Source organism: Temnothorax nylanderi, unplaced genomic scaffold, assembly GCF_030848795.1.
Source record: "Temnothorax nylanderi isolate EJ_2023f unplaced genomic scaffold, tnyl_v1.0 TNYL_tig0839_pilon, whole genome shotgun sequence".
NCBI lineage: Eukaryota > Metazoa > Arthropoda > Insecta > Hymenoptera > Formicidae > Temnothorax > Temnothorax nylanderi.
This window is the reverse complement of record NW_027249901.1, coordinates 29,709-41,516: the sequence shown is the minus strand read 5'-3', so window position 1 is coordinate 41,516 and position 11,808 is coordinate 29,709. Positions and strand designations below refer to the sequence as shown.

Below are 11,808 nucleotides of genomic sequence, written 5' to 3'. Positions count from 1 at the left end.
TTCACGCTGACCGGGAAGAGCAGCATCCTCGCGGAGCACTATTTTCCCGCCGTGGATCTGAGCGACGGTGACTACGAGCTCGGTCTAATGTGTTTTGAGACTTATCACACGATTCCGAACGTGAATTCTTTGAATAATAAATTTTATTTTGACGAGGATGACACGGAAATTACGATTCCCGAGGGATCGTACGAGATACGGGCCATACACGAGTTCTTGAAACGTGAAATTTCACGGAAACGTCCGCGACGCGTGGTTCGTTCCAACGACGACGATTGTACGTCGGTCGCGAATATCGCGCGAGAGGAGACCGTTCGCGCGAACGGCTACGAAGACGAGGTCGCGGAGTACCCGATAGTGCTCCGCGCAAATTACAATACGATGAAGAGCGAGATCAAGTGCGCTTTCAGAGTGAACTTTAACAAACCGAACAACGTCGGATCGCTACTGGGATTCTCGTCGACGAGTGTATTGCAGCCGGGACAATGGCATAAATCGGACGCACCGATTAATATTATCAACGTAAACATTATCCGCGTGGAGTGTAACGTGACCGCGGGTGCGTACAGCAACGGTAAACGCGTTCATACGATACACGAGTTTTCACCGAGCGTACCACCGGGATATAAGATATCGGAAACGCCAGCGCAGATCATTTACCTGCCGATCATCGCGCGGAGCGTTACTGATCTAACGATACGCGTCGCTGATCAAGACGGACGATTGCTCGATTTTCGCGGAGAAGAGATCACCGTCAGATTGCACGTACGACGGCGAGAGCGATAACGCACCGGTGTATGCGTGAGCGTGAGTGTGCGCGCGACATATGAGATGCTAGTGTTGAACGACTCGGAGCACGCGATAGATAACAACAATAATATCTTTACGGCTGCGCCGATCGACGATATCGTCAAGTCGACATTCGGCGGTGTTAAACAAGCGACGAGAAAGAAGCTCAACGCGTTGAACGTTAAATTTTTACAATCTCTGGGATTCGCGGTGCGAAACATCTAAACGATGACTGAAATTCTCAACATCGGAGGTGAGCCGGTCTTCGACGATCGCATCGTCAAGATCGAAACTCACACGTACAACCCGTACGCCAACACAACGTTCGACTATAGCGACGAGATACGAATACCCATACAACAGCAGGATCTGTATACGTTGCCGTGCGAAAGTTTTCTCTACGTCGAAGGAACATTGACGGTGACCAGAGTAGCCGACCAAGTCGATAACGTGGTACTGGGGACTAATTGCGTCGCGTTCATGTTCGAAGAGATTCGATACGAGCTCGACGGCGTGGAGATTGATCGCTGCAGAAACGTAGGAATAACCAGCACGCTCAAGAACTACGTTACGGTATCGTCCGACAGAAGCGTGATCCTGAGAAACGCTGGCTGGGAGCCACAGAATAACCCGAACGGATATTTCAATTTCTGCGTACCGCTCAACACGTTACTGGGATTTTGTGAGGATTACAAACGCGTGGTGATCAATGCTCGTCACGAATTGATCTTGATACGATCGCGCAACTACAACAATTCCCTGGTGGGAAGTCTCGCGTTGGAGCCCACCATCAAAATACTCAAGATACAATGGCGAATGCATCACGTGGTATTGAACGAGATCAACAAGCTGTCGATGTTGCGCGCCTTGAAAAACGGACGATATCTAAGTATGGGTTTCCGTTCGTGGGATCTGTACGAGTATCCCCTGTTGCAGAACACGACCAAGCACTCGTGGGCCATTAAGACCGCGACTCAGCTCGAGAAACCGCGATACGTCGTCTTCGCTCTGCAGACGGGTCGGAAGAACGTCATGTCCGCCGACACAAGCCGATTCGACGACTGCAACTTGACCAACGTAAAACTCTATCTAAACTCTGAAGTTTATCCGTACGACGACTTGAATTTGGACTTTGATAAATACAGATGGGCGATTCTGTACGATATGTACGCGCGTTTCTGCAAGGGCTACTACGGATACGAATATCTCGAGCCGAGTCTCACCGTTTCGACTTTTCTACGTAACGGCCCGTTTGTGATCATCGATTGCTCTCGCCAAAACGAATCCGTCAAAAACGCCACCGTGGATGTCAGACTAGAATTTGATTGCATGGAGAACGTACCGCCGAATACCTCCGCATACTGTCTCATCATACACGACCGCGTGATTGAGTACAACCCGTTGACGAACGTGGTGCGCAGAATAGTCTGAGTGTTCGCGGCAACGTCGACGTGAATATCTACTATCTCTCTCTCTCTTTCCATCACTCCCCGATACAATTATTTAGAGAGGGGCAAGGGAGGGAGGGGGAAGTATAAATTAGAGTGTCGCGTTATTCCTCTCGATTGACGCATCGACGAGAGAGAGATAAAGAAATCTCGTCATGTCCGTACCAACGTTCGTGGACCTGCAAGGATTCCTCGTCGGGATGAAATTTGTCGTGAAGGAGGTGGCGGTGCTGAGAAAAGGCTGCGTTCTGACGCATCACATTTTTTAGTACCCCATGCCGTGGAATCTCCTCACAAAATCCGACAAATCGTGCGCTACCTGGTTGATTGCGAATCACCATGGATTACGATGGGAAGACGGAAACGTGCCATACAGCACGGTGAAACGCCTGATTACATCGGCCGTGCTTGGTGTAGAAGAAGAAGAAGACGAAGAAGAAGATGATGACGAGATGCCGACTCTCGTGTACGTCAAGGGATGTCAGAAACGAGAATGGCTGGTGGATCTGCTGGAGAATTATGCGAGAAAAAACCTAATCGTCGAGACTCTGGATGCGTATTACGAAGATATCGAATCTTTGAATAAACTAGATGACACCAATACCATGCGATGCGGAAAACATGTCAAGAATTGCGCGTTACAAAATGTAATGAAACTATTTAATTGGTGGTCGCGCACGACGCCAACGTCCATTTCCAAATGAAATACATCGTTAACGTATAGCGATGATCGCCAGAATTAAAAAATAAATTATATATATCTTTTTATAATGTTTTATTTCTTACTCCCCCTCCCCTCCCCCATCATCATCGTTAGAGTAGAAAAAATTTGTTTACGACGAACATGTTCCAACAGGTTCGACGCGTTATCGGGTCAATCATCGTCTCGATGACGTCATTTCTTCCTTTGTTTTTTTTACGTACTGCGTAGATAGATTGTTTAGTCTACACAATAACCACCCCCCTTTTCATGGAAAAAATTTGTTTACGAAACATGTCCCGACAGGTTCAATTATAAAAATTAATTCCCCCTCCCCCCTCTTGCCCCCACCGCCACATCATTACTTTGGAATGTCGGTGTTGCCGCGTATACTCGATTAATTTTACATGATCAGTCTTGTCGCGATCGCTTGTACTGACGGTCACAACTTCTCAGAGAGCCGAGAGAAAAAATGTTCTCCTTTGAAGGATGCTGCAGCAGCAGCAGCAGCAACAGCAACAACGGTGGAAAACGCGCGAATGCCGTTAATTATTACGTGCCGATTCACGACGTTGAAACTCAGTCGTGTGAGAACAGATGTAATAGGTAAGTTTCGTTTAAGCAAAAAATAGAGCCTCCCCCAGTTTTTATATCTTTGCAAATTGTAATACTTACGAATAAGAAAAAAACTATTTTCATTTCTTTTATACAGCATTTCGTTGGAGCGTCGCGCGGTACGTATACTCGGCAGACGATACGCGTTGACAGCTACGGGATACAAATTCCTCGAAATTGGCATCAACGTGGGCCCACCGAGTTACGTGGAGATCGCCGTGGGAGATCATCGAGGAAAGGAACTGCTGTTATCTCTCGAAACGTGGAAGGCACTCTACGAGCAACAACGAACCATTCAAAATTTCTTTCGCAATGACTACATATCCATAGTTTTGTAAACGTTGGACCGCTAACGGTGAGAGTTAGTACGTCGGTTAATAACGTCAAACTCATACGTCTTGAATCTGCAAACGTATGCTTGATGATGACCGAATCGACGTTGCGTCGTATGTTCGATCTCGATCGGTGCATCGATGCAAGATTCGATCGATTGGTCAGAATACTTGCGGCAGTCGATGCAAAGTTTGCGCAGTTCTCCGATATCGCGTCCACTGTGACGGATCCCAAGGAAGCGTCGAATGTAATATACGCTAGCGATGCGTTTAATACGAATCAGCTCATCGATTGTGAGCTCGCAGCTTTAGTTTTTTAGTACGTAAGATATATTGTGTAAAAAAGAAAAGTTAAATAAACAGGCTTTTTTACAACTAAATGAACGATGTAATTTCTTTGCGCGCATGTCCATCCCTACCTCAATTTTTATCATCGCTTCGTTGCGTCATCGGGTCGATCATCGTCCCGATGACGTCATTTCTTCCTTTGTCTTTTACGTACTGCGTAGATTGTTTTACGTAATGCGTAGATAGATTGTTTAGTCTACGCGATAACCACCCCCCTTTTCCCAGAAAAATGTTGTTTACGACGAACATGTTCCGACAGGTTCGACGCGTCATCGACGAGACACGCTCCTACGCAGTGCGCTATCGAGTTAGTCTTACCCATTGTGCGCCGCCTAGCGGCGTTGTTGCGAACGTACCCCCTGCGAACGTACCCCCGCGGAACGACGCGGACCCCCCCCCCCCGCGGCGCGACCGCGACCGCAAACGCGGACCCCCCCTCGCGGCGCGCGGCGAACGCGAACGCGAACGCGGACCCCCCACGCGTTGCGGGTGAGTCATCCCGGTGAGTCATCCCCCGGTGAGTCATACCGGATATGAGTCATACCGGTGAGTCATACACGTGGTATGCCAAGGTCACCCCCCCTCCCCCTCACCCCCCGCGAAATCCGATATCCCTGTGTAACCCGATACCCCCCCCCCTCCCTCTCCCCCTCACCCCCCCCCCCCGCGTTATCTCCTTGTAACCCGATACCCTTGTGTAACCCGATACCCCGCCCCCTCCCCCCTCCCCCTCACCCCCACCCCCCGCGAAACCTGATACCCCCCTCCCTCACCCCCCCTCGGAGCTCCCTAGTTGGAACGCCCTTATACTAACTACTACCGTCACACTGCATTTTCAATACATATACGTACATCTAATCCTGAAAAATGATAGGATACATCTTAATAATTGTTTTTTAAGCGAAAAATATAAAAATTTATTTAAAATTTTTATGCAAAACATTATTAAAAAATACGAGGGTTCCTCTTTCCGCAGAAGTCACTCGCCCGACTTGTTTCACTCCTCGACGTCCGATGACTCTATTCGGTGTCTGAACGGTTGTAATTCCCGTCTCATCCATATTCCATATGCAGTAAGCCTGAAAATGCCCGGAAATGCCTTGGAAATGCACCCGGACTGCTTACTGACGGATTAACCCCAAACACAAGTTTCAGGTTTGATCGCCCACGAAATATTAGACATCAACGATAATGAAAAAACTACACTGGATTTGTGTTCAGCATGCATTACTCTTTATAATCACGTACCTCGAGATTTGGAGAGCAAATATTATTGCAGATATTACAATATTTCCACGCGCAGAAAATGTAACTTTCACCTTCCGAAAACACGTTTGCCCTCGTAAAAATCATAACACGGCAGGTAACCTGCCGAAACTCCGTTGGTCACATGGGTACCATAAGCAGCGTTTACAATGTTAATAGCGAGTTCGCACAATATACAGGTTCCGAGATATTTGATTTGACGGTTCAACCCCGGCGACGGTTAGGCCCCGGTCTCCCCTACTATAACAAGTAGCAGGTAGATAAAATATTAAAGACATCTTTGCTGTACTGTTATCTGCAGTATTAGAGGTATTAGCCAGACAGACAGACACACACATACACACACACACACACACACACACACACGCGCGCGCGCGCGCACAGCAGAGAGGGTTTGAAGTCCTTAAATACTGCGGGAGTGACGAACCGTGGGGTCCCTATCTCTGCTGACAGACACACACACACACACACACACACACACACACACACAAGGGATCAAACACCCGTCACGTCCACGCCGTTGATCCTGGATAGCGCTAAGAACGGGTAGCGCAAGCCAAGAGCCATATACTCGATCTGGCCGTATCAGTAACTTGGCCATATTAGCTGCACGAATGTTGCGTAGCTATTGCTTATCCTGACAGTCTTCACACATCCTCTGAACAAGTCCCGTCTCAATGCGGAACAAGTTCCGTCTCAATGAGTGCCGTCGATACGTGCGTAGATAACCCATGTAAGCTAGATCTGTTGGCCATATTTCCAACTTTTGACCTCTCGTATCTTGAAAACTGGCCATTTTCGGACTTCGCGCCCATTGAAACTTTTGATCAGCATCACATAAACTACCGATTCCCAAAGTTTTAGCCAATTCGGTTGAACGGCTTTTTCCTATGGTTTTGTGCGGGGTCCTTTTTTTAATTTTATTAATGTGGTTAAATAGAGACATTTTTACCATAAAATTTTTATATAAAACATTTTATACTGATATCACGCATTTTGTAGTGTTAAGCAAGGATTGGCAAAAAAAATTTTTTTTTATTATTTAATTATTCACAAAATTAGCAATAACAACAAATTAAATTTTTATTGAATTAGAAAATTAGTAATTAGTCACAAAAAATTATTAATTGCATAAAAATTAATAATATTTAAGTAAAAGTGAATTACAGATTACTTAAAGAATTCGTAATTTGTCAGAGAAAAATTTCTAGTTCGTGAAAGTTAGTATTTAGGTGAAAATAAAATAATTTTTTTTGCAAATTGGTAATTAGTAGAAATAAATTCTTTATTATTAAAATAATTAATAGTTCGTCAAAAATAAATTACTACTTATTTGAAAGTTAATAATTAGTGGAAAATAATTATTAATTTCTTCAATAATAAATAATTCTCTACTTAGGTAAATTACTTATTTTAAAAATTATTAATTGGTTGAATATAAATAATTTAATTATTGCAAAGACGGTTTAAAAAATAATTATGTTAATGTTATATATATATATATATACATAATTATATATATATATATATATATATATCTGTTCTAAATATACAAACAAAAAATTTAGAAAAGAATAAAATTATTAAGATTTACATAAAAAACACTTGGAGCGCTTTTTTTATGCTACTCAACATATGCTACAAACATATGCAACAAAAATAATTGTACATATGCTACAAACATATTTGTACAAACAGATTTACACAATTATCTCTAATAAGGGTAGGCTCAAAACTGAACTCTATCGATTTTGATAAAACTTGGCAGGATTACGGAGAAAATTCCCTTGAATGTAATGGTAGGTACCCCTTTTTTATTAATAAGTTTAGTGACGTCTTTAGAGTAGAGTTTATTAGGACACTCACAAGTATTTGTGACGTAGTGGATATGGTAACTGCCTTATAATATAGACTTGAGTGAGTTTAAATCTCACAATTAATTAAGTTTTTTATTGTATAATAATGTTTTATGATGATAACACAGGCACACAAAATAAAAAAGTGGTCTGTTCTTTTGACCAGACCCACCTATCTTTATGTATTTTGACGCGCTGAATCCGAATCTGAAGTCCGTTTAGCCCAAACACCCTCAAAATTTCGAGTAAATCGCAAAAAATAGCTAAAAATTGCGAAAAATCACGTTAACAAGTGCAAGAAAATTCGGAAAAATTTTTTCTGACCTGGATCAAGTGTGTTTCTTTTGTATTTTGACGCGCTGAATCCGAATCTGAAGTCCGTTTAGCCCAAACACCCTCAAAATTTCGAGTAAATTGCAAAAATAGCTAAAAATGGCGAAAAATCACGTTAACGAGTGCGAGAAAATTCGGAAAAATTTTTTCTGACCTGGATCAAGTGTGTTTCTTTTGTATTTTGACGCGCTGAATCCGAATCTGAAGTCCGTTTAGCCCAAACACCCTCAAAATTTCAAGTAAATCGCAAAAAATAGCTAAAAATTGCGAAAAATCACGTTAACGAGTGCGAGAAAATTCGGAAAAATTTATTCTGACCTGGATCAAGTGTGTTTCTTTTGTATTTTAATGCGCTGATTCCGAATCTGAAGTCTGTTGAGCTCCATTACTAAAAAAATTTAGCAAAATCACAAATTAAAAAAAAATGAAAATCGTGAATAGTAAAAAATCCAGAAAAAAATGTCATGGATATGAATTACTTCAGAACAAATTGTACGGAATCAGGTTTACTTTGATGTTCTTCTTATACTGTTTTTCTTTTGTAGCGAACTCTTTTCTCTTCGAATGACCTATGCAGTGGGTTTCTTTTTCTCTTCTTCCCATTCTGATTCGTTTCTCTCTTTAGTGTCCAACAGTAATCTGCCATCATGTTGATATCCCATCTTCCTTGGTATCAAAATTCCATTTCACGTATATCTTGATGGAATCGTTCTCCTTGTTCTTCACTGCAGTCTCCAAGGTTTTCAGGAAAGTAGTTAAGATGAGAATGTAGGAAGTGCAATTGAGACACGATTTTCAGTTTTTTTTTTTATTTGTGATTTTGCTCCATAACGGGAATACATATGCATCTATTCCAATAGGTCACTCCACGAAGCTCAAAGAGACTTACGAGAATTTGCAGATAGTATTGGAGAAAATAAAGTATTTGGAACATCAATGGAAAGTTTGCGGTGATCTGAAAATTTTAACTATGATCCTAGGCCAACAATCAGGTTTCACAAAAAATCCCTGCTTCTTATGTTTATGGGATAGTAGGGACAGGATAAATCACTATATTCAGAAAGAATGGCCAAAGAGAACGGAGTTTCATCCAGGATCAAGGAACATTAAACGCAGACCATTGATTGATCCTTCGAAAATTCTGCTACCACCTCTTCATATCAAGCTTGGTCTCATGAAGCAGTTTGTCAAAGCTTTGAATAAAGATAGTGACTGTTTTCAATACTTAGGAAAGAAGTTTCCCGCGATAAGTGATGCGAAATTGAAAGAGGGTATCTTTGATGGTCCTCAAATTCGAACTCTTTTTCGAGACGAAAATTTCATTACACAGATAAATGACACTGAAAAAGCAGCGTGGCAAAGTTTCAGGAATGTATCTCAGAACTTTTTAGGAAATGAGAGGAGTGAGGATTACCAGATTTTGGTTGAAGAGTTGTTGAAAAATTTTAAAAAGTTAGGTTGCTTGATGAATCTCAAATTGCACTTCCTACATTCTCATCTTAATTACTTTCCTGAAAACCTTGGAGACTACAGTGAAGAACAAGAAGAACGATTCCATCAAGATATACGTGAAATGGAGTTTCGATACCAAGGAAGATGGGATATCAACATGATGGCAGATTACTGTTGGACACTAAAGAGAGAAACGAATCAGAATGGGAAGAAGAGAAAGAGAAACCCACTGCATAGGTCATTCGAAGAGAAAAGAGTTCGCTACAGGAGAAAAACAGTATAAGAAGAACATCAAAGTAAACCTGATTCCGTACAATTTGTTCTGAAGTAATTCATATCTATGACATTTTTTTCTGGATTTTTTACTATTCACGATTTTCATTTTTTTTTAATTTGTGATTTTGCCAAATTTTTTTAGTAATGGAGCTCAACAGACTTCAGATTCAGAATCAGCGCATTAAAATACAAAAGAAACACACTTGATCCAGGTCAGAAAAAATTTTTCCGAATTTTCTCGCACTCGTTAACGTGATTTTTCGCAATTTTTAGCTATTTTTTGCGATTTACTCGAAATTTTGAGGGTGTTTGGGCTAAACGGACTTCAGATTCGGATTCAGCGCGTTAAAATACAAAAGAAACACACTTGATCCAGGTCAGAAAAAATTTTTCCGAATTTTCTCGCACTCGTTAACGTGATTTTTCGCAATTTTTAGCTATTTTTTGCGATTTACTCGAAATTTTGAGGGTGTTTGGGCTAAACGGACTTCAGATTCGGATTCAGCGCGTCAAAATACATAAAGATAGGTGGGTCTGGTCAAAAGAACAGACCACTTTTTTTATTTTGTGTGCCTGTGTAATTATTGTTGATATAAAAAATAAATTATTTTAATATAAAAAATCTGTATTATATAAATTATTATATAAATAATCGTGATATAAAATAACATATGTGTATAAATAAAATAATTATGAGGCAGTTACCATATTTACTACGTCATAAATTCTCGTCTGTGAGTGTCCTAATAAAAAACTCTAGTCACTCCACAAAATGTATTAATAAAATATCTCGGAAACGATTGTTGTTTAAAGATAAATGGATATAAATATATACAAAACATCGAGCTTTAAAAAGAAACAAATAAATTGAAAGAATTTTATTAACAAATATACGCATTTTCATACTTTATCCTTTCAATAACAATAATGTTCGTGATCTAGAAAATATTAAATGAGGAAAAGTTTTAAGCTATAATTATTTTATGAAATTATTTGTGATTTTACATTTTATTCATCAAATTGCATTCAGAATTACATATTAGAAAGTTTATACATACCGCTCCGTTTTGGAACGTTGAGTTTGACTGATGTATTTGTAACCATGTAATCCTGTGTTGCGGCAAAATTCGGCGGCCTGCCTCTTTAGGATGTTCCAACATTTCGCATTTGCGACCGATACCTGATGTCGAATTTGCATCCCACCTCTTTTCATGTTTAATTTTATTATTTGTAAACGAATTTTAATGTCACAGTTGTTAATCGTGCCGAATTATAATACGCGGGAGAACAAGTGAAGAAACAATGTAATGCTCTCCTCTTATAAGTACGTTAGCGTGTTAACTGCTGTATATCATCGGACCGAGTAAATAGCAAAAGCACATAGTGCAATAGCACATGCGATGCGACATAAAAAATTCATTTGACCTTTCGTCGATTGGCGCGTGATAATTTCAACTTTCCTAGTTGCGATTTTATCCCTATGTAATTAATTATTAACCGATGAAAATGTCAAAGCACAACTAATGCGTACATTACAAATTCTCGTGCCACCTGTGATTATGTTCTTTTAAATTGGAATGCTCCGTTTACATTTCACGACAACAAAATATTTCCTTGATACCGATGAATATTAGTGATAACGCAGGGTACTTAGAGAAAACATAAAATGTATCGAGCGCTATTAAATGCTACCATTATGTACAAGTATAGGTATGCTTTATGTGACATTTGGCTATGTGACATATGGTTTACTTTTTTGTAAAAAAAACTGGGAGAAAGATTACTTTTTCTTTATCTAGTCTAGAATGACCCGGTTCAATCTTTCCACGTGATTATTTTCAATCTAGTAATTATTTAAAAAATGCATCGCAGATCAAAAGTTAATTCTTTGAGAAGGATATTTTATAACTAATATAACTTTTTCTAGGTAGAATTGCTTCCAAGATTCAAAGGTTACTATCCATTCCTTTTAAAGTAAATCATATACTTTTCATCTCTAGATTTATGACACAGATAAAAACGACATATAATATATACAATTATTTTAGATTAAATTTTAATAAATACACTATATATATATATATATATATATATATTTCTCTATGAATAAAATTGGAATATTTATTAAAACTATGTTAAATTTTAAAGATATTTTTAATGCATGATGTATGACTCATAAACACAAAATAAATGTGTGGTATTCAAAATTTACAAATAATGAAAAGACATTATTTACAACTGTTTTATTATATATTAAAGATCATCTCTATTGCTTTGTGTAAAAATTGAGAGGCAAAGATCTTTTGCCTTCATAGCATTACGTGATATTTTCGGTATATTCACTCAAAACAGCTCAAAACGATGTATAATCACTCGAAACTCGCCATCGACAG

The 11,808-nt window shown here is 39.9% G+C and overlaps 1 protein-coding gene and 1 pseudogene across 1 annotated transcript; both read left to right on the top strand.

The window, feature by feature from the left end:
- Positions 1–1,017: 1,017 nt before the first annotated feature.
- LOC139785601 (uncharacterized) lies at positions 1,018–2,220 on the top strand. The gene is made up of 2 exons (XM_071724778.1): positions 1,018–1,097; positions 1,182–2,220. The coding sequence occupies exons 1-2, from the start codon at positions 1,018–1,020 to the stop codon at positions 2,218–2,220; spliced, it is 1,119 nt and encodes a 372-aa protein (XP_071580879.1).
- Positions 2,221–3,409: 1,189 nt separating this feature from the next.
- LOC139785600 (uncharacterized) lies at positions 3,410–4,204 on the top strand (annotated as a pseudogene).
- The last annotated feature ends 7,604 nt before the right edge of the window (positions 4,205–11,808 follow it).